Below are 23,745 nucleotides of genomic sequence, written 5' to 3'. Positions count from 1 at the left end.
CACCTCCCAGGGCCTCCGCCTTCTCAATGGTCCTGGTCCAATAATTCTTCAAACACATGTTAGCTCTCTGATTCCTTTGGACTTTTAAAATATTTTGTCCAGCCTTCCTAGTTGCCCTCAGTGGGATGGTCAGTCCAAATTACCTATGCACCATTACAAGAGCAGAAATCCTCATTAGTTGTTAGTTACTGGAGTAGCCTCATTCATACACAGCATGGTAACAATATGTAAAATGTCAGTACGCCATTGTCCATCTTTGATTCTGTGTTAAAAAAGAGTTTTGTAGAAACCATTAGGCCTTGGAAAAATCAATTGCTCTCCCTAACAGGAAGGTTTCTATACTCATAGCAGCAAGCATGGGTTACCTCTGTCTACCTATAGCAAATAGCAATTAACTGATTCACACATCTTTACTGAGAGCCTATTACATGTGAGGGGAATGAAGAGATGACATTCTCACCTTATAGCAGAACTAAGTGACTAATTAATTAGTTGACATATCTCAAGACAAACCCTAAAGTTCAGGTTTCAGCTCTCTTCTGCTTTTTCAAATTATATATTCTTCCCAAGGACATGCAAGAGTCTAATTTCGATGCTTAAATGCCTTTATTTCTTTCAGATAAAACTGAAAAAGCAGAATAACAGCTCGATATTTTTGGCTATTGGAGCAAAGATGTCTGGCAATTCTCAAAAAAAATATAAATGACCAGTAAGTATATAACTTTTCATTAGAAATAAAATTAACAAATTACACAATGAGATTTTTTCTATCAAAGTGGCAAAATATTCTTTTAATGATAATACACAATGTTAGGAAGGGTTCAGAGAAATGCTCTCTTCTGCCAGAGGAGAATAAATTAGCACAGCTGTTTTTGAGGAGTATGTGTCAATACAGCAAAGCCTTGAAAATGTGCATACCCTGCAATTCCACTTTTAATGATGTAGCCAAGGAAATAATTAAGAATGTGTAAACAGATTTAGCTATAAGCTTGCACGTTATATCACGTTGTTTATAAGAAACTGGAGACAATCTAATAGTGGATTGTTTAAATAAATTACGGTACAGAAATACAATGGAATACTAAAAACAATGGTTGTATATAGATGGATATCTACTGACATGGGAAGTCAGTATTTTGTTAAATGGAAAAAGCAAGTTATAAAAGAGTGTGATCTCATATTTGTTTTAAAAGACCATGCATGTTTACATACAGTACATATAGAAGAACACTGAGAAGTATGTACACCATATAACCATTGGCAATCTTTGGATGGTGGAAATATGAGTGATTAAAAACATTTCTATACCCATTTTTGTATTTATCTGAAATGAATGTGTATTATCTCTGTGTTTAAAAACTGGAAAGAAAAGTCAAAGCCTAATTTAAAAAATGCTTTGCCTAGGTTTTGGCTTGTGATACGAGGGACCATATGCACCTAGAGGCATCTGCTTGGTTTTGCTCCTTATGACCTGAGTGGATAATTCTCGTTTTTGTTCTTGTTTTCCTGCAAATGCCATAATCGTGGACAACAGTTCTCTCATTTTCTACTAGAGCTCATTGAGGCTATGATTGCGGAAGGAAGCTGCCTTTCTAGGGGAGTAGGCTGGTTGCAAAAGGCCCATACTTTAATTGGGGGACACTTAGAGCAAGCTCTGTGGAGAGGAAGGAGGAAGCAACCAGAAAACAAATGCAAAGGAATGGACAGCAGATTGTCTCTATTTAGTCGTCACTTCAATTCTAGGTCTACTGAATCTTAGAGGTAGGGATGATGGGAGGATACCTAAAACCTGGTTATATAGATTCCCTCTAAGATGGTGAGCCATTTCAGAAGACCAATGACAGAACAACTGAAAATAATATTGAACATCAAACTGCTGCTAACATCAAACTGTTAGAGCTACCCTACAGCTATAAATAGAGGCATTTGATGGAAAGTTTGTATTCTGGGTTGGTATAGAGATTCCAAATGAACCCAAACTCAGAGAGGACCATGCCCAGTACGTTCAATAAATGATGACACTATCCATTAAAGGAGTCTCTCCTAAGAGCAAATGAAGAGTCACTTGTCCAGATAAGACAAACCTATAAACTCATGTATAATATGGCAAAGGCCTATCCCTTCTATATCTCACACCCTCCATTCTGATTCCAAGAAATGTGTCCAAGGTAATGTGTTTCTGATTAGCAGTTACATACTGGTTTGTAAATGCTTTACTTTTAAAAAGAATAAATTGCTGTAGATAAAGTTAGCCATACGAAGAAGTCATTCTCAGACACTCGTATGTGTTCTTGAATGAGAGAGGAAAAAGGTGGAGTTTCAACTATCAGCACATGAGCATCACTTCTTATATGTCACTGTGGCTAAAAGGTTGAATACCGCCATTCTAGAGCAAGAAACAAGGGAACTCCTGGATAAAAGAGAGCCCAGGCAGAATACCAGGCAGGAGAATTAGCTTGTGAAAATACCCCGGGGACCTAAAACTGGGGGGGAAGGGATATTAAGAAATGTTGTGATGCAAAGCAAACTAAGCAAGAGGCATGCACTCGAGGCTTTGAGGAAGCAGGATTAGCTCTCTGCATGTTCAACTGGACATGCTGATACTCATAATTTATATTAGTACAGAGAAGGCAGCTGCAGTTATACCAGGTTAAATGCCAGTTCTTGTGAGGAGCAGCTGTTACAGCTGGGTGTGTAGCTGATTCCCTTCCCCTCAGTTACTCATGGGTAACCCGTTCCATGGCCCCATAGAAACTGTTCTTGTCATCGAGGCAATGCCAGCCAATTGGTCCGATTTCACAGTCTGAACAGACCAGAAACCTGTTGCCCACATCCTTAGTGAAGCCCATGTTCTGAAAGATGAACATGTCATCACCGGCCAGTGCTCCTAGGGAAGTTCACCATCAAGATTGCTGCCATCGGCTAGAGTTGGCTTCTTTCTCATGGAAGGGCAGGAAAAGCTGCAGTGGAAGAGAACATAAAGAATACAAAAACTGAACTGGCCCAGTTATATCATCACCCTCATTCTACTTATACTTTATAACTGCTCCCTAGCAGTTTCTTGGAATGAGAACAAACAAGGAACCCTGTCATTAAATTACAGACTAGGATGCTGGGAGGCTCCTGTACTGTCTCTGGTCCATGCCCTGATTCTTAAGAGACTTGAAAGAGGAACTTTGACTGGTTGCCGTGGTAACTTGGCTTCACTGCTATCCTGACTATGGTCCATAAGGCCCTAGCTGTTCCTAATCTCCCCCTGGCTCCTTCTGCCCCAGCCACACTGGCCTTCTTGGCTTCTTCAAACAAGATTAAGTCTGCTCTGCCCTCAGATCTTGACAAGGCCAGTTCCTTCATGATATTCAGTGCAAATGTGTTTGATATTCAGTGTTTAAAAAAAAAACAAACAAACAAGGTCAACTTCCCCTTAATGCTTCCAAGGAAAGCAAGCTTACTAGCAATTCCTGAAGGCAACCTATTCTTCCTTTGAATAGCTGAAGCTTTCCTAACATGGAGCTGAGAAAGGAAGTCAGCCTCCCAGATTCCCTACCCCTTTGTTCTGAGCTACAGGACAACTCTTCCACACTAGCAAGCTGCTATTATCTTTATGACCAGGAGTCCCTGCCTCCCCTCCCATTGCAGTCATGTCTGCAGCAGTGTAATGGGGCAGGAAAGCTGTATAGTTTCTAAATGCCACAGCTGTCACCTTTAATCTTTCTAGTCTCACCCTGAAACAAAACCTATAAAACTTAAACTAGGCCATATGCCCAGTACCCTCTGGGAATGTGAACTGATGAAAGGGTGGGGCATAAACAAATTACTCAAAAGGAAGAGACAGTATTCATACACCTTCTGACCCCTGTTTTGCCCATTATCTGAATGGCAGGCCTTTCTGTGCTTCCAAAAGCACTCCCTTCTGAGGAGGAGCCATATTAAATGGGTATGTCCCTGGCACACATGAACAATGAAAGCACTGCCCCCATTCTGACTGGCAAGCCTAGGGAATGCCTATATACCAGGCTAAGAAACATGAAACATACTTTCCTTTCATAAAGGCGAGTTTTCCAATAGAATTGAACCTGGTGTACAGACCAAAGGCCTGGGCTCTAGACAAGTTGAGATCTATTGAGTTAAAGACAACCAGGCTTCCCTGGTGGTGCAGTGGTTGAGAAGCCACCTGCCAATGCAGAGGACACGGGTTCGAGCCCTGGTCTGGGAAGATCCCACATGCCACGGAGCAACTAAGCCCGTGCGCCACAACTACTGAGCCTGCGCTCTAGGGTCCGCGAGCCACAACTACTGAGCCTGCGCTCTAGAGCCCACGAGACACAACTACTGAAGCCTGAGCGCCCTAGAGCCCACGCTCCACAACAAGAGAAGCCACCGCAATCAGAAGCCCACGCACCGCAACAAAGAGTAGCCCCCGCTCACCACAAGTAGAGAAAGCCCGCGCGTAGCAACAAAGACCCAACGCAGCCAAAAATAATTAATTAATTTAAAAGAGTTAAAGACAGACTCTAACGCTGTTATTTGCCTGATTCTCCCAATCCCTAGTGCATGTTTCAAAGCCTGCAGCTCTAAAGGAATCTCCCCTCTCAGTGGTTACACTGGACACATGCTAATCCCTCCCTTTATCCCTAACTTGCCTTGAAACACATGGGATACCAGCCCACAAACCAGATGATGCACCTGGTCTTGAGAGTGGCAACGGTGGCATTCACATCCTTGGGCACCACATCTGCATGGCAGAGCAGGCCATGTATTTGCCATGGTGAGGGTCACACTTGACCCATCTGATTGGAGGGTTTAAGCAGGCATTGGTGATCCCTGACACCAAGAGCTGCTCATGATAGCCCTTCTCATTTGAGACAATGTGTGAGCAGGTCACCAACAGAAAGTGGATGCAGAGGTAGGGCACCAGATTGCTCTGGAACTCTGTGAGGTCCACATTGAGGGCACTATCAAAATGCAGAGAGGCAATGATGGAGGACAATCTGGTCCTTGAGCCAGTTGAGGTTGGTGTAGGTAGGGCACTTGATGTCCAGGTTACAGTGACAGATATCATAGATGGCCTCATTGCCTACCATGAAGGCATAGCCCAAGTGCTCCAGGGTGGTATGGGTGGTAAGGATGGAGTTACCAACTGCTTTGGACACTTGAGAGGCTTGGTAGATAGTAAACTCCAACTTGGATTTCTTTTTTTTTTTGTGGTACGCGGACCTCTCACCTTTGTGGCCTCTCCCGTTGCGGAGCACAGGCTTCGGACGCGCAGGCTCTGCGGCCATGGCTCACAGGCCCAGCCGCTCCATGGCATGTGGGATCTTCCCGGACCGGGGCACGAACCCGTGTCCCCTGCATCAGCAGGCGGACTCTCAACCACTGCGCCACCAGGGAAGCCCTCCAACTTGGATTTCTTGCCACAGTCAACAGAACGCTGCTCCATCAGCAGAGAGGTGAAGTCTGGGCCAGTGTCCTCCTTAAAGCTATGCAAGATCAAGAAACCCTGAAGCCCAGTACACTGGTCTGTCTAGGGTAGGAGATAACACTGTTAAGGATGCAGATGGCATTATCATCTGTCCCCAGCCCTCTTCTCCTGACAGGATTCTTTCCTGTCTACAAAACTATTGTGACCTAACTACAACTGTATTCACTTCTATACTTCAAAAACACAAAACTTTGAAGCATAATTTATACCTAACTGTATACATATTATTATACATACAGTGAATGCTTTGACAAATGTATATACCTATAGAACTATCAAACCAATCAAAATATAGAAATTTCCATCACTCCAGAAAGTTCTCTCATGCTCTGTTGCTTCACCTCTATAGATGTGAGAAGAGAATACCTACAAGGGGCTTGGAGTTCTGGGGAGACAGATGACCTAGAAGGGCAGTGCTGTGTGTGTGAAGTGTCAGGGGTGAGGGGAGGGGAGATGAGGGTCAGGTGGACATCGGATCTGTAGTCAGAGAGCTGAGCCCTCTCAGCTTTGTAGCTCTGCCACCTAGTCACAGGAGAGTGGGACTGGGGCTGGTGGTGGTGGTATCCAGGCCCCACCTCAGACTGGAACCCAGGAACCTGAAGGTTTAACAAGTACCCTTGGTGATTCTGATGTAGTTGTTCCTTGGACTAGAAAAGCGTCAGACTATACCAGACACATGAGTAGTAACAATATAAAAGTTCTTCATTTGCAATATTACATATATCAAATCATTATGTCCTATACCTGAAACTAATATGTAGTATACAATTATATATATTATATACAATAAATATACATTATATACAATAAAAATTTTTAAAAGCAAAAAATAAAATAAGTAGGCTTTATGTAAATTGACAACTAAAAGAAATTCTCCTTTTTAAGAAAGGTCTAAGCTTAAAGGGGTGCTTTGTCATATTTTCACACAGAATCCCATTCCTCAGGTCACCCGCAAGTCCTCAGTCTTTGAGCAGCAGAGAGTATGTCTGGACAATCCCTTTAGAGGGCCAGCGCCAAAGTACTGGCTCCTAGCTGGCCTTGGTCCTGGCTCTCCCGGCCTCAGGCAAGGGATAGGATCAACTGGAAAAGTGGCTAAAAGCTAAGAGGAGCCTCTCCCAGCTGGAAAGCCCTGCTAAGGAGTCCAAGAACAACAAGCCGAGCTTCTGAGGCAGCTTCCTCCCACCTGCTGGGGCTAGAGATGGATCAAAAATCAAAAAAGGTTTGGATCAGACAATCAGGCGTGGCAAAGCAACAACCAGCAGGGCAGAAGCCAGAGTCCACAGGCTCAGGGCAGAGCAAGTTACTCAGACTTCTAACCCTAGATCCACACCCAGGACACGCAGCTCCCCCTAGAGGAAGCAAGTGGACAGACAGGCCAGAGGAACCAGCACTAGCCATAGGCCTGTGGTTCCCCTTTCTTCCACACAAGTCCAGCCTCCCAGGTGCCAAGGGCACTTGGTCTGCTCACCAGTTTTTGGATCCACTCCAGCACCAGATCGAGGATCTCCTTCCCCACAGTGTAGTGGCCTTGGGCAGAGTTGCTGGCAGCATCTTCCTCGCCAGATATCAGCTGCTCAGGGTAGAAGAGCTGCCTATACCTGCCAGTTCTTACCCCATCCTGTGCGGAGGAAAGGTCTCCTCCACACAGGCACTAGGACCTTTCCTGCTGAGCTCCCCCACGTAGAACCGAAGATCAGGGCCCGAGGCCCACTTGTAAAGCCCAGTCCCACCTGGGCTGTGAGGGGGAAAGTTAGGGGGTCCCTTTTCCAGTCCCTTCCCTCTCATCATAGCCACTTCATTCTGCTTATTAAGGAATCAGTGGTGTGTTCAGGGGAATCTCATTTGACTTTTGATTGGAATAAGAACACAGACTAATGCAGAAAACCCAGTCCACAGTTCAACATCTATAACAACGTCTGTAGGAAGATGGGGGAGGGGTGACATTTTCAGGAACAAGAAACCGAGGAAATCCAGACGCAGAAAGGAGGAAGCAGAGAACCCCTTGAGAGCCAAAAACAGCCAAGCTCACACAGGTCCACATCCTATTAAGGGGCCCATTTCAGTTAAACTCAGCACCCAGTTCCTTAGGCAATGTTATCCCTGAGAGCCTGAGGGTAGGGAAAGGGAAGTTTAAAGTTTCTGCTTTAATATCCACTCTTTTCTGTAGTCTTCTTTCTAGGTCTGACCCCTGACTCAAACATCTAGTGGTTTCCCAGGCAGAGCTCTCTGACTCATCTCCCTCTCAGCACAGGAAGCCCGCAGGACCCCTCCTGAAGATAGAGTCTAGACAAAAGCAACAGACCTTATTGTTGTTCTTGGCTGGTGATTGCCTGCATTCCAAGAGTTTTTCCCCTAAGCAGAGCTCCCAGCTGATTTGGGGGATGGCAAAAATATGGGCTGGGGGTGGGGAACCCACCAAGTGCCCACTCACCTATGACAGAGGGCTCCAGGTCCACAAAGACAGTCCCAGACACGTGCTTGCCAGCCCTGTCTTACTGATGGTGTTGAAAGGGGTCAGCGCAGCTCCCCAGTGCCTTGTTGCTGGGCACAGTGCCACTGGGCTGGATGTTGTGCTCCAGGCAGTAGAGCTCCCAGTAGGCACTACCCATCTGCACCCCAGCCTGGCCCACAGGGATAGAGATACACTCATGCTCTAGAGGGAAGCAGAGTTGTGGCACGGTCTGCGGAGGGCCAGGGGCTTTAAAAGACTTCCCTGGGAGCACCCCTTTATCTGTCCTCCCTGGAGCCTGAAGCCTAGCAGTGCATTACCTGGTTCCCTTTACTGGGTTCCCTTTCCAGGCCTTCCCACACTTTAAGGCCCTCATTTTCTCTTCATTTACCCAGGGCTTGAGAACAAAGATGGCTAAAGCCTAGCTCTTCTAGAGAAAAGTCAATACCAAGCAGCCAAACCCCACTGCCTAGTGCCCTGTCTTGCTGGCTGGGATGATTCTAGAAGGCGCAGAGCCCCCGCATGCCAAGATAGGGCATCCTGGAGCTTCTAGCCCTAGACCCCTAGGAGAACGAGTCTCCAAGGCCGGGACTTGGTGTCCTCCACACCCTGAGGCGGGCAGAAGATGGAATTCAGGTCTGTGGCTTAACGGAGGCACGGACTGTGGAGTTAGAGCGCTTTGAAAGCTCATCTGCACCCTCCACTTTTGGGGGGATATGCACCTACTCTGGACACTTGTCCTGGCCCCCTGAGTACAGATGGTTAATCCAGATAATTGCTTAAGGGTCACAATGAAAGCAGAAAACTCACCTCACCCGTCCACTCTCCTCATTGAGGTAACTCCTGTGATGGACAGACTCTCCCGGCTTCTGGTCCTTCAACCCAGCCCACTCTAGACCTTCCCAGATGCAGAGGGGATCTTCTAGAACATCAGCAACAGTTTCACAGTTCAGTTTAGTTAGGAACTGTCCTCCAAGACAGCCTCAGAGCCTCCACAGGGGTTCTGCCCAGAGGTGGGGATCCCGAGATTCCCGGGAGGCGCCGGGGTCTGTGTACAGACCCTGACTTCTCCCTTTTAACTGAGGGACTTAGCGTCCTTGGGCACCGCAACAGGACAGAGGTGGGACAAAGTTCACTGACACCCCTGGTCAGGTACGGACCAAACGTCATGCGCCTTAGACCTCCGGCTCGAGTCCGGCCACCCAGCCTCAGAACCCGAGCGAACCTGCTAGAGGCTCCCCGCCGTCCCGGTCCCCGCCCCCGAACGGGCGTGGTGTCCGAGGCAGCCAGCACCGCCCCCCGCCCGCGGCTGGGGAAACGCACGGACCCGGTTGTCCCGCCACGCCGAAGGGAAAGCGCGGAGAACAGCCGGGCTCCGACGCCCCGTCCGCCCGGCCTTTCCGCGCAGCCCACAGTCGCCGCCAAGTCTCCCAACGCCCCCCGCGCCCGGGATGCCGGCGTCCCCTCACCGTGGTCTCTCGGAGAGGTGGAAGCTGCGGAGGGCCCCTGGAGGGCGGGCGCGCCACGAGTCCCCAGCCGCACCCCACCCTGCGGCTTAGAGTCCCGGCAGAGCCGCCGGCCTTGCCCTTTAGCCGGGCTCCAGTGGGGAGGGGGCCACCCCCGCGCGCCTCTCTCGCTGCCAGGCCCCCACCCGCGCCCGCCCGTCTCTCTGCTACTGGGCGGCCGCCTGCGAAATATCTCCGCCTTGGCCGGCCACTGGGAGGTTTGCAAAGCCCAAGGGAGAGAAAGCCTCAGGGGTTCGAGTCCTCCGGCCAGCTTGACCCTCTTCTCTGGTGGTGTATGCTGGGTCTGAAAAGTTGAAGCTTTCAGGGGATGCCTCATTCTGCTTTTGTTTTCGGTCTTTACCCGGGCAACACCGCGGACCTGGTGGGAAAAGCGCATAAACCTTGGAGGGCGATGCGGACTTGAGGTCCACAAACACCAGAGAAAGAGAGATGCTGTAATGAGAACCAGGTGCTGGGAGGTTCGAAGGAGGGACAAAATGTGGCTAGGGTGGGGGAGGGGTGGGCAGACAGGTGTGGGCGAGAGCATCGCAGGTGCAGGTAATTGAAGTATTACCCTTGACTGGGGTGGGGGAGGTGGTTTGCTATTTTTCCATGCTAAAGGGCATACACACATTTTCCCTCTCTCCAAGCTGTTTGTCAGCTGTCTAAAATGAGGTTTTACTTCTAAATACTTAACATAAAAATTATTCCATTTCCTAATTTGGGAGGGTTAATTAGTGCCTGGCTTTATAAAATGATTGGGCACACCACAATGATTACCCTTACTATTTGTGCAGCACATTGCAGAGGAACCCAAGCATCTGTCATCTCCTAGTCTCACTTTCTGGTGGAAAGGTGACTGCACCCAGCTTATGCGGGTCAGGCCTGGAGACTTGAATTCTTGCCTTAGAAGACCTGCAGCTGTAAATGACTTTCTGGTGATAGAGCACACGAAGACTTAAAGTTACTGTGTCACTCGCCAGTGCCCCCTGCATTCCTGCAGCTGTTTTTCCACAAGACTCTAGCCATGTCATTTGAAAGTATCCTGAAATATTTTTAAACTTAATGCTGAGGTGGCAAAAGTGGTTTAAGTCCAGGGTGCGAGGTTAACTTTCGAACTCTGAAAAGTATTCTTTGGTCTCAACCCTTGGGTTTTATGGGGCTGCCAGCTCTAAAGTGGATGCAAGGGATAAGATGCGAGTGTGTGCGTGAATATTCAAGTAAGTATCAATACTTTGAAAACCCTCGTATATACAAAGCTAAGACATGGTTATTCATTGCCTGTCACTGCCCCAAACAAAACTCAAATGTTGTGTCCTACTGAAGGCGGGCATATCAATGATTAAAATGAAGCTACTTGGCCATAAACTCAAAAAGTCAAACTCAAGACCATCTCTCTTCCTTGTCTCTCCTGATTAGGCATCCATTCCACCCTCTAGTAGAGCTGACCAGTTAAAAACATCCTTCCACCACTCCACTGAATAGAGTGCACTCTAACCAAGGGATTATAAATACATTTGAAACAGTGACATCCTAGTGTTATTTTATGGAAATTACACAAACCCTCCTCTCTTGATGTAAATATGCTTCTTTATATCACACCAATTAAAATTAGTCCTTTTACAAGGTATTTGGATTTATTTCTATTATCTAAACTGCTTCCAAGTTTAGACTTATTTTTTTTGTTGTTGTTTGTTTTGGGCCCTGAAGTTCTCAACCAGGGATTGAACCTGGGTCCCCAGCAGTGGAAGTGCTGAGTCCTAATCACTGGACTGCCAGGGAATTCCCTAGATTTTTATTTTTAACTTTTCCTTCTCCTTTTCTCTATATCACCTGTCGACCTGAAAAATAAAACAGCCAGTTATTTTACCAGCAAAATGGGTTTATTTGGGAGTAGTAGAGAATTGCAATACAGGACACGCAAGCTATGGTGAATCATGGGCAACTCCAGAGAACAAAGGAGAGGGACTTGCTCTTATTAGGTTTTAGGAAGAAATTGCTAGGGTTGTTTTGAACGAAAGTTCATTGGAGAAGAGCCAGAGTCTGAGGTTGTGGCAGTTTCTCATTGGCTGCAAGTGGTAGTTAGTGCATTGTTGCTGGGTCAGGGAAGGATCTTCCTTTTTCTTGAAAGCAGGAGATAAAACTGCTCTGTGAAAAACGTCCTCCCTTATACCAGAAGAAAAGTAACATTCCTCCTTCTTGCCACTGGTTATGCAGGCTGCAACAAGTGGCAGGTGGGTGAGAGCTCCCTCTTTAGGGCTTCCTGACTCCATTTAAGATGAGGTTTCTTTCATTTTCACATTTACCTCTTTGATCACCATCTTTCCTTGAAAGCGTTGCTGATCAAGAGTCAGGTTTTCCAGGCTTCCCTGGTGGTGCAGTGGTTGGGAGTCCACCTGCTGATGCAGGGGACACGGGTTCGTGCCTCGGTCTGGGAGAATCCTGCATGCCGCGGAGCGGCTGGGCCCGTGAGCCATGGCTGCTGAGCCTGTGCGTCCGGAGCCTGTGATCCGCAGTGGAGGAGGCCACAGCAGTGAGAGGCCTGTGTACCTTTTCCGCATTTAGAGGTTTTGTCCCTCCAGGAAGGAGCTTTCCTGGTTGTCCTGCCTCACGTTGGAGGGAAAGTGCAGACTGGAAACCACTGAGGCCACATTTGAAGGAAAAAGAAAAGTAGGAGGGATAACTCTCAGGCATTTCCCATCTAAAGTCTTTATCTTATCAAGGCCATAAACATTGGAGATCATTTTAAAGTGCTGAGTTAGTATCACCCTTTTTGTGTTACTGAAACAAACTTGGATCCACTCACCCATGCACAGTAAAGCCAATCTACAGACAACAGGTTGTGATGAAGGAAAGGGCAGTGCTTATTGCAGAGCACCAAGCAAGGAGTCCAGGCAGCTAATGCTTAATAGACCCGAACTTCCTGATGGCTTTCAGGAAAAGGTCTTTAAAGACAGGGTGATGGAGGGGAGTTGTGGGGTGCATGCTCAACTCATGGACATTCTTCTGATTGGTTGGTAGTGAGGTAATTGGGAGTCAACATCATCAACCTTCTGGTTCCCAAATGGTCTGGGGTCTATGTGCTTGTGGGCAGCAGAAGTTAACTTCATCCACCTGGTGGGGATTTCATTATCTGCAAAATAGCTCAAAGGATATGGCTCAGAATATTAGCTATAGCCCTTGAGGAGGAACTAAAGGCCCTTGACTTTGTTTAATGGCTACTATTATTATTTTGTCTTGCTTGAGTGTTTTCCTTTCTTTATGCATTTTCTCACTTCTTTGATTAAATTTATTCTTTGGAACTCAGGGAAGACCTAAGAGGCTAAAGTTTTCCTACAGATGAGAGGCACGTGGAGGACATGCCAGGGAGAATGTGTGTGTGGGGGTGAGGGGGTCTGTCCCCAAAAGGCCCCATAGGGTCCTGTTCAGTTACATTGGGTATATGTCATTTTTACAAAGATTTCACGGGCACAAAGCTTAAAATGATTATGCAAAGCACAGTTAAAAGTAATATGACAAGTTCAGTTTGCATGATGGTTCTGAACCAGGAGCCTAAATCTGAAGGTAATGCTAAATAGGTTAAAAAAAAGAGGGTGGGGGTGATCAGGTGAAATTTGTTGTAACCAGTGGGCTAGTTCCCTGATCTTGTATAATTGAGTTTTTATCTCTCCAGAGGCATTTAACTATGTGTAACTGGTGGTATTTGCTATTGAAAAAAATGCCTTCTTGTTCAGCAAGTAGGTAATCAAGGGCTATGCGATTTTCCAAAACTATTGGTACTTTAGCTAATGAGTCAAGTGATCCTTGTTAGGTTGCTATTGCTTTGGCTGTGGAATTGACTAGCTCGCCTAATGTTCGGAAAGATTTTTAATCATGCATTCACTGGAACTTATTCCGACCCAGAGGAGAAAGGCTCTCCCTTTGGAGGCAAACTCAGAGTCAGGTAGGCCTCCTGGAAGTTCTCTTTTAAGGAGGCTTAATGGAGTGGGCCAATGGAAGGCTTCAAACATCTTACTCTGTAGCTGATGCCAAGGGGTTGCCGAGTGAAATTAGCAGTAGCACTTGGGACAAGCGAAAAAATTTGTTACAGGATGGACTAAAGGGTCACCATTGTCATGAATGGATTGAAGTTTCTGGTGGCAAACACAACAATTAGGTAAGTGTCCCCCTTTTGTAACAGATTGAAAATGCAGATAAGAGCACTGTCTTTCCAAGAAGAGGGAGAGGATAAGGCAAGAAGTAATAGAGGAAAAAGGTACACAGGCCTGGTCCAGTCATTTTGGGAAGAAAGATGTGTCCTTCAGCTGTTTCCTTCAACTCCTGATCAGTTTGATTCAGCAGTCTCCAGTGCTTTTTATAGGATGGGATGCCAGGTGGAGTCTTCTTTAGCTGTGAGATGTTTACCCAAGGTTTGAGTCTCTTTGATGTTTTGTTGCATCTGGGTAGTGAGGGGGACCTTGGTGTAGTCCTTTCCAAGGAAATTCAAAGGCAACCTTTGTTCTTATTGATTCCAAATCGGAAGGGTTGGAGAAAATTGGAAACATTGGTTTGGAGATTTATAGTCAGATATTAGGGAAACAAGACTTTAGGATCCTGTCCAGCTTATAGATATATAACAAAACCTTAAAGAAAATTAACAAGACAAGAATCTAATATCTACAAAGGTGCAAACATAATTTCTCTCTCCATAACTATCCCCCTTTTATCAAAAGTAATCATAGTAAAACTAATTTGTTTGTATTAAATTTGGCTTGATTATTCACATAAATGCAGTAAGAATAGCGATTGACCATATAAGCTCTTTTTAAGGTTACTTTGCTGGAAACTTACGAGCAAGGTACCAGGCTTATTTTTCCAAGAAGTTCCTTAAAATTGGTCATATCTGAGTCTATGTAGCTCTCAAATATTACATTCCAGTCAAAGCCTTGGCAATGTAGTCAGTATTTCCAATTGTATCCTATTATAAGAAGAACAGGTTCTCACTGAATTCAAGTAAATAACTAACTGTACTGTCAGGAAAAAATATTTAAGAGCTGCCGAATTCTGGAAGGATCAGGTAGGAAAAGATAAATATTTCATCTTTGTTTACAATTGCTGTAAGTCACAGATGCTTAAGAGAAAACGTTTCCTTAAATCTGGAAAAGTAAACATTAGGGGACTAACATAAGAAGTCATAAAAATTATAATCATCCTCAAAAAGACTTCATTCAGAAAAGTAAAACATTAGGGAACTAGCATAAAAAATCATAAAAATTATAATCATCCTCATTTGTTCATTCAGCCTCCTGTAAATCTTGTTGATCTTGGGTTAGCAGCTTTAAATCAATCAATTTTCCATTAAAGTTTTAGAAACTTTTACCCAGTTCAGTGTTATGAACTTAAAGTTATCAGAAACCTGCATTCTAGAGCAGTGGTCCCCAGCCTTTTTGGCACCAGGGACTGGTTTTGTGGAAGACAATTTTTTTCTCATGGACCAGGGTTGGGTGGGGAGGATGCTTCAGGCGGTAACGTGAGCAATGGGGAGCGGAAGATGAAGTTTCGCAGGCTCCCCTGCCGCTCACCTCCCACTGTGCAGCCTGGGGGGGTTGGGGACCCCTGTTCTAGAGTATTTGTTAGGGTCTTTTCCAGGAATCTCCTTGAAGACGAAGCATTTTTATAGGAATATTCTTGCAAAGCATCAGAGTAAAACAGTAACTCTCTGTGAATGACAAAATACTTAAATGTCTGTTATTAAAGATCCAATAAGAGTCCATTATTATGGAATTGACATGGGAATTTGGTAAGTTCTATGACACACATTTTAAGATAATAACTAGAATTATGAATGATAATACACCAGAACATATCAAGATTTCTAGGAATGTCATAATTTCTGAAACATTTATGACAGATACAGATGAAATATAAAGAAGGCTTAGTATTATTTATTTGACAATGCTTCCCATGTAATTTCCCAAAGAAGCCTAATTAGTTTAATATCTCCTTTTTAATAAAGAGAGAGAACAGATCCTTCAAGATGCTCCAGAGGCCCTCCAAAAAAATCCCAAAGTTAGTTTAAGGTCAAAAAGACTTCATTTATAGTTTGATTCTTGGGAAGTTTTTAAAAAATATCAAAAATTTTGGACATGACTAAATTGGATCACAGATCATTATAAAATAATATTTATTCATTTAACTAAAGTGACAAAAAGATTTCAAAGGTTAGAGCATTGTTGCTGGGGCAGGGAGGAATCTGCCTTCTTTTTTTTAAAAGCAGGAGATAAAATTCCTGTGTGAAAAATGTCTTCCCTTATCCCAGAAGAAGAGTAATATTCTTATCTTCCTTGTTCCTCTGGTTATGCAATCTGCTAGGAATGGTACCTGCACGACAGCTACCCCGTTGGGGCTTCCTGACTCCACTTAAAATGAGCCTAATTTATTTTCACAGTATACTTGGGAATCTAGCGACAACTGAAACACTAAACACTACAGAAAGGACCTGGGCTCTGGACTCAGACCATCTAGGTACCAATTCATCCCTCACTGCAGGAAGTTCACTAACTTTTAAACCCTGTAAAATAAGGATAAGATAGTATTACCTACCTCATATGGTTGTGGGAATTAAAAGTGTATTATAGTATTCGGCATATATTGTATGACATGGGCAATTCATTCCTTCTCTCTGAACTTCTGTTACTAATATGTAAAATGAGAAGGTATAGGACTCTACGTGTTCTCTACATTTTCAGGCCTAATGTCCTCTACATTACTGCTTTACTTTCGAGTTTGCCTGTTCCCATCTCTGTTCTTACTTCCAGAGCTTTACTTTCCAAATTATAAATCTATAGTACGTTTCAATTTCATCCCATTTGTATTTTGAAATTGCACCCTTTGTATTTTGTACACACTATCTCATTCCTTAATAAAAACAAATTAAAAATTATTTAAATATGAACATTTTCAGAGACTGAAACGTGCAGATGGCAGACACCAAATCACTGGTATACGTCGCTTCCGCCAGAGCGCTGCCGGGAGTTGTAGTCTGACGCACAGGCACACACCTCCCCGCCTCTCCAGTTTGAAAAGCGGGAGGACGGGCGGGTGGGCGGGGCGTTGAGGCTGAAGCGCGCTCGAAGCCCCGCCCCCGCCCCTTTCCGCTCGCCCGGTTCGCCCTGGAGGGGCGCGCCCGGCCGTGGAAGGGGCGTGGTCTTTCCCTGAGGGGCGGTGCTGCCGAGGCCGGCGTCCTCCGGGAGGTCCTGATTCCCCCCGCGCCGAGGGCGGCGGGAGCGCGGGGCGGGCCTGGCGGGAGGGTGGCGACCCGGCAGGCGGGGCGGGGGCGGGCTGGCTCTGGCTCCTTCCTCCGCATGTGGCTGGCGGCCGCAGAGCAGTTCAGTTCGCGCACTCCTGCCCGCCCGCGTCCCCTTCGGGCTCTCCTCGCGTCTCTGGAGCCATGGCGTTCGCAGAGACCAACCCGGCGGCATCCTCCTTGCCCAACGGCGACTGCGGCCGCCCCAGGGCGCGGCCCGGAGGGAACCGGGTGACGGTGGTGCTCGGCGCGCAGTGGGGCGACGAAGGCAAGGGGAAGGTGGTGGATCTGCTGGCGCAGGACGCAGACATCGTGTGCCGCTGCCAGGTGAGGCGGCCGGGCTCTGATGGGAAGCCGGCCCCTGAGCTCGGGCCCAGAACTCGCATCCACAGTCCAAAATAAGGTGTCACCTTGAGGTTCTTTCCTCTTATTATGAGCTGCGGCGACGTGGAGAAATGGCGGGAGGTCGGAGACCCCTGCCCTGGGGCCTTGGGCTGAGGGCTCGGGGTGGCTCAGGAGGAAGATGCGGCTTGACGGGGAGCCTTTGAGATGCGCGATGCCTGGGGAGTTGCAGTTCTCGGTCTGGGGACAAGTGCTCAAACCCAGGACTGAGGCCCTTGGAGGTGGGTTACTGTTCGAATTTGAGGAGCTACCGCCCGAGGCCTGCTGGCGACTCCGGGCGGAGACCCTACGGGGCCGCAAAACCTTCCCCATCATCACCCATCCGCTCAGGGAGACCAAGTGGGCCGAAACGCCCTGAAATCCAGACTCACCACTTCCCCACCTGCAGGCCCCGAGCTTGCAGAGCTTTGCCACCTCCGGGCCACTTTGTTGACATGAGAACCCACCTCCGGGGCTTAGGGCTGTTTGATGACTGTTTAGTGTCCCCGGCTTTTTTACTCGGTACCCGGTATACTAAGGGGAGATTAATTTTACATGTTGGTCCCAGAGGTGGGAATCCCACCCAGCTCTTTTACGATTGAGGCAAGTGAAATACACGAGTGTCAAATCTAGTATTTAGAAATATTTACAGTGTTACGCTCACATCTAGAGTGAACTTTCGGGAAATGGAATGGTAAGGTACTTCCTACCGGGAGACACGTGGTTTTCACTGTAAGCTTTCTTCCTATTTGTCGTTTGCTTTGAAGCAGCCTAGAGGCTAGGCCTTTGTAAAGCCTCTTAGATAACTGTTACCAATTTTAAAATTCGAAATAGTTGAGCAATAACTACTTTCAAAACGAATGGTAGTGTAATATCTGAAGTTAACCGCTGTTTAGGTTGCAAGAATGTTTCTTCTTCATGAACTTACCTGGCACAATATAATGATGCTGTGTACATTCTAACAAGTTCATAGGCCCACTTGATTGGAAGTTTTCTACCTAAAATTGAGTACCATTTGAGCATGCAGAAAAGGTAATCGTAGGCACATCAAAAGTTAAATAAAAATCTTGTTTTTTTGCGTGCAAAAATCCGTCCTGCCCGTTCCTTGGTTAAGACAGCTGTTGCACCAGCTGCCTCTTAGTATTACCACTAGCACCACCACCAGCACCTCCCTTCCAGCCTTCTATTCCTCCACCCCTCTGGCAACACGCATACCTTACTTAATAACACCCCTAAAGGGGTTGCCTCACACTGCCTTAGGAGCTGCTCCAGAAGGCTGGCCTTCACCTTCCTTTTGTCTTAAAATCAGATCTGGCTGTGCTGTGGGGAAAGAAGTATGAAAATATACCTAACTCTTTCTGGGTAGGAGGGGAGAGAGGCTGAGACCTGTTTATTTACTTCACTGTCATTTCTGACATCTTCCTTACACAGAAATAGTAGTGCTCGGGATCAGCTACATTATGGCTTGTAAGAAGGTTTTGGGAATGTGACCATTTTGCCTTTATTCTGGAAGATCCTCAGTTTTAACATCCCTTTGAAACGTAGTAGAATTAGTTTGTTGATTGGAGAAGGTGCTACTGTGTTACTGTAAAAAGTAATCTTGAAGGAGGTCATGGACCAATCTGATCTGATGCCCTTGGAAAGTCTAGAGAGAAGTGACGGAGAAGGAGCCAAGTTTGGCTTTAAAATGTTAGCTGAGGGCTTCCCTGGTGGCGCAGTAGTTGAGAGTCCGTCTGCCGATGCAGGGGACACGGGTTCGTGCCCCGGTCTGGGAAGATCCCACATGCCGCGGAGCGGCTGGGCCCGTGAGCCATGGCCGCTGAGCCTGCGTGTCCGGAGCCTGTGCTCCGCAACGGGAGAGACCGCAACAGTGAGAGGCCCGCGCGCCGCAAAACAAACAAACAAACAAACAAAATGTTAGCTGAAGTTAGAGAAGAAACATATGAGCAGACTTGTTAGGCAGACTTTACTCACCGGGAAAGTTTTGACTTACTACCTTCCTTATATAATTTAAAAAGTGTTGTATTCTTCTAGTGCCTTTTAAGAGCTCATCATTAGAAGGATTCTTACGTCTTGTTAGTGCAGGCAGATAAGTAATGAATAGACTTAAGAATATCCCTTGTGATTCACCTTGGTAACTTTATATCATCTGGTCAGTCCTAGTAAGCTGACATCTACTTAGTGAAGTTCTCCTGACTTATAAAATTGATGGTTATGGAATGTTGAAATTCTTAATAAGTATGTATAGAGAGCTGGGAAAAGTCAACTTTAGGAAAAACATTTTGAGCTTGAATTGCCATGTTTGATGATTCAAATTTTGTGTATTATTGAAAATAATATGCACTTTGTTAGAGTTTAAGCAGTATATTTTTGTCATATTCATGCCATAATCTCAGGTTTTATACAGTCTTTCTCCAGAAGTGGTATACACATAATGTATCTCTAATGGAATCATAAAATAAGGAATTTTTTCCAGTAAAAATACAGTTTTTTTAAAAAGAAAAGCTGACACTGCATTTAACTATATATTTTAATATTTAAAATGCCTGTTTGGAAAGAATATAAGCAAAACTAGTGGCATTTTCATCATCATAGCACTTAAGACCTGTATTTTAGATTCAAGATTTATAGGAAGTTACTTATAACTTGTTAGATACACTAGATCCTTAAATAAGTGTGTAGGACTTGCATGAAAGGATGACTTAATTTTAAATCGATAGGTCTTTTAAGAAAAAGAGAAGAATTAAGTATAGGACCAATTCCTGGCACAGTTCATTCATCCAACAATCACATAATGAATATCTACAGGGGACCACTTAGCCCCAGAGTTAAAAGCTGAAAAAGGCAGGGCTTGTGCCCACAGGGAGCTTATAGTCTAGTGGACAACTGTTTCTTAAACAAGTATTTCCCAGGGTGGGGATAGAGAAGGGGACTAGTACAGGTTTTTCCGAAGGGTTAAAGTATGGGAATAGGAAGCCTCCTTCCTGGCAACACAAAAATAGTTTTATTAGGAGAATATTACTGGGTTTTTTTCTCCCCAGATACTCTCAAAGTAAACTATTATTCTTTATTTTCTTTATTTTGTTGAGTAGAAACTACAGAGATTTTAACTATTGTACTTTATACCAGACCTTAAGCATGGGCTTATTTATTGTTCTGGAGAAAGTAAAGCTTGGTAGTCTCAGCTACAACTACAGGCATGAAGTTGCCTGTAATCAGGAATAGGTAGAAGAGTATTTCTTTGTGTTTTTTCCCCAGGGCTTTAAAGTTAATATAAAGAGAAAATCTCAACTAAAATTAATTACAAAGGGAAAGTATATCCTGTCACTTGCTATATAAAGTTGGCCATAAAAGTAAACACAATGAAAAAAAATGTTAATTTATAGCTAGATGCTGGTATTTGCTGAAGGCTCTGAAACCAGCTATTAGCAAGTGATAGAGAAATGTAAAAGACATACCAGCCGCAACTGAGGCGTTCTCCTTGAAATAATCAGAAAGGTTGAAAGATAATTTAAAAGAGAATAATTTCAGTGTTTTTTAATGCCTTGACCTTATACAGCTAAAATTATCTTCTAAACCACTTCCCATAATTTTGAAGATGGTGGAGAATTAGCATTTAAGGTAAGCCATTCTTCCAGTGTTATAACAATTGCTATTTCTGTGTCTCCTATCAGGATTGTTTTTTATGTGTAGTATTTCCCAAGTGCCTACATAAGTGTATACCAGAGTGTGGTGTACTTGGTTAACTCCTGCTTTCTCGGATTACTGTGTTTTCCCTACTAGAATGTACGTTTTCTCAAAAAGAGGACTTGTTCCTTTTTTGTTTTCTTCCATAGCATCCAGTACTGTGTGAGGCAGAGAGGAAGTAAATACTCAACAAATATTTATTGGGTGACCTGGATCACCCTTAGAAATTTCTGTGAATTCAGTAGTTTAGCCCTTTCCTGTATTATTTTAATATACCCCTAGACAATTTAATTGACTATTGGCATGAGTTTAACGTGGAATCCCCAACTTTCCTTGGATTAACATTTGTTAAGTAGTATTTTTAGCTAGTATTTTTCACGTACCATTATGTTCAAAGGCTTTACTAGTTTATTTTAGACTTATTTCTTGTATCTATGAGAAAATAGATAACTGATAATTGTATCATTTTTGTGTATTTCCTCAGCAAATTTCAGTTGAATGCTCTGTGATTCTAGTAAATAGTTTTTCCTTGTTGAGGGCAGTAGATCTCAAAGTTTGGTCGATGAGGATGTCTCAAGTTGTTCACTATTTAAACTTATTGTATTAGTGTATATAATATACCATTATCTCTATTTTTGAGGCATATATATTTTAAATTATATGAGGTTATCTCAGTATCAGATCAATATTATTCTGTTTCTTTAATTTTGGTGAGAACGGGTGGGTTAGTTCGTTAGTTTTAAGTATCTCTAGGAAAAACTTTTGCCTAGAACAAATCTAGAGTGAACTGGTGAATTGATAATATAGTTAATAGCTTACTTACTGTAACTGAATACAAATCTACTTATAGTATCTTTTGGGGACTAGGTCAGATTTTGATTAATGTGGTTGAGCTACATACCAATAAGTGAAGACTGGTGATATTAGAATACTTTTATCTAACGTCAAAGGGATATTGAGGTATTCAGTATTATCTGGGGAAAGCAATTGAAAAGAACAGTAAGTATGTATAGCACAGGGAAGTATACTCAATATTTTGTAATAACCTATAAGGGGAAAAGGAATCTGAAAAAAATATATATATGTATGGGACTTCCCCGGTGTCACAGTGGTTAAGAATCCGCCTGCCAATGCAGGGGACATGGGTTCGATCCCTGGTCTGGGAAGATCCTACATGCCACGGAGCAACTAAGCCTGTGTGCCACAACTACTGAGCCTGCTCTCTGGAGCCCACGAGCCACAACTACTGAAGCCCGTTCGCCTAGAGAATGTGTTCCGCAACAAGAGAAGCCACCGCAATGAGAAGGCCGCGTACCGCACCGAAGAGTAGCCCCCCCTTACCGCAACTAGACAGAGCCCGTGTGCAGCAATGAAGACCCAACGCAGCGAAAAGTAAATATTTATTTAAAAAAATATATATGTATGTATAACTGAATTACTTTGCTGTACACCTGAAACTAACACAACACTGTAAATCAACTATACTTCAGTCAAGAAAGAACGAAAGAAAGAAAGAACGAAAGAAAGAAAGAAAGAGAAAAAGAAAGAAAGGAAGAAAGAAAGAAAAGAACAGTAAATAGAGGACAGTTCCCATGGCTACTCTGGCTCCAAGACGGAATGGTTCTTTACATTGGACCAACTTTTAATTATATTTAATTCAATATAATAAAATTCCTCTTTAAAAAATAAGAGGTCCCATGAAATTTTTAAAAATGGGATTTTTGTGTCAAGCTTTTAAACACCCTTTTAAAGGAAGAATTTTATTCATGAGAGAAAACTTTTTTGACTTGAAATCTGCAGTTCAATTTCAATGTGTTTTAAGAAAATACCTCCATAAATGTAATGATTAAGTGAATTTTTATCAAGCATTTAGAGAGCTGCACAACATTATTGGTTTATGCATTTTTTGCTTGCATGTCTGATCTTCCTGACTATGACCCTGGTCATCTCTGACCGTTGTTTAGTAAGTGTGTATATTAGAGTTTGGTACCTAGAGTCTAGAGCTTCTTAATTAGGAACCTGAGGTCCTCCAAGGCCATGCCTCATTCCATTTTCATTGTGAGAAGTTGTTTTATAATGGTAATTTAAGGTACAAAATACAAGGTACTTGAGATTTTTATCATTTGTGTGACATTTATCTGTGTATGAAACTGGAAGGTAACCATAATACTGTAAGGTAAAGTAGATACTGTAAGCCTTTAAGAGATAACTGAGCAGTATACTTGGATGTCTTTGCTAAAAAGAAATTCAGATACCCTGTATATGTTTTCCTATCTAGTGTGTCTGGTTACTGTTGAATAGTTTAATTTGATCAACTTACTGCTAGTAACTTAAACCTGCTCTACTTTGAAATCATAAGCTAATTGCAATTATATGAATGTTTTTATAAAAGAACAGTCATCCTTGTTTATAATTGCTTTATTGCTGTAGATTGCTGTTTTAGTTTTGGCAAATAGTGAAGTGTTTCATCAGGAAAGGGACACAGGCCTTTCAGTGTTTACCAAGAAAAACAGCACAGGTAATAAGCACCAACTCAAAAGATTGTTAGGTTTCTAAGAAGCTTGAAGACTAGGTAGGAAGTGGGAACACTTTCTTGATTGCTGGAATAGTTCAAAGTCATGGGGTCTGAGGCATTGCTGTGCTCTGCTGTAATCCACAGTGTTTACTCTGACTTCTTGATTGATGTTCATTTGGAGCTCTGTGATTACTGTACAGTGTTCATGTATTCAGAGCAAAAAGAAGACAAAGAGAAGAGAAGACAGATACTATTTTAGAGGCCTAAGTGGCCTGAGAAATGCCTCTTGGCTATGTGCATGAAATTGTTAGCCCACAACACTATTGCTAAAAAGAGACATCATTGTTTCGGGTTGTAACACTGCCTTCATCTCCTCTCCCAGCAGAAACTCACTTAGTTGCCCGAGTGATTTGGGGAAGAGGAAGACCTAGGAGCAAACTA

General features: G+C 44.2%; 1 protein-coding gene and 1 pseudogene across 1 annotated transcript in view; one reads left to right on the top strand and one right to left on the bottom strand.

Annotated features, from left to right (window-relative positions):
- Positions 1–4,634: 4,634 nt before the first annotated feature.
- LOC117198355 (tubulin alpha-1C chain-like) lies at positions 4,635–8,763 on the bottom strand (annotated as a pseudogene).
- Positions 8,764–16,747: 7,984 nt separating this feature from the next.
- ADSS2 (adenylosuccinate synthase 2) overlaps positions 16,748–23,745 on the top strand; it is a 40,580-nt gene continuing 33,582 nt past the window's right edge. The window contains exon 1 of the mRNA XM_004284516.3: positions 16,748–17,048. Coding sequence (XP_004284564.1) covers positions 16,866–17,048 — 183 coding nt within the window. The 5' untranslated portion in view covers positions 16,748–16,865. The remainder of the gene's footprint in view (positions 17,049–23,745) is intronic.

Source organism: Orcinus orca, chromosome 1, assembly GCF_937001465.1.
Source record: "Orcinus orca chromosome 1, mOrcOrc1.1, whole genome shotgun sequence".
NCBI lineage: Eukaryota > Metazoa > Chordata > Mammalia > Artiodactyla > Delphinidae > Orcinus > Orcinus orca.
This window is presented reverse-complemented; position numbering and strand designations above follow the sequence as displayed.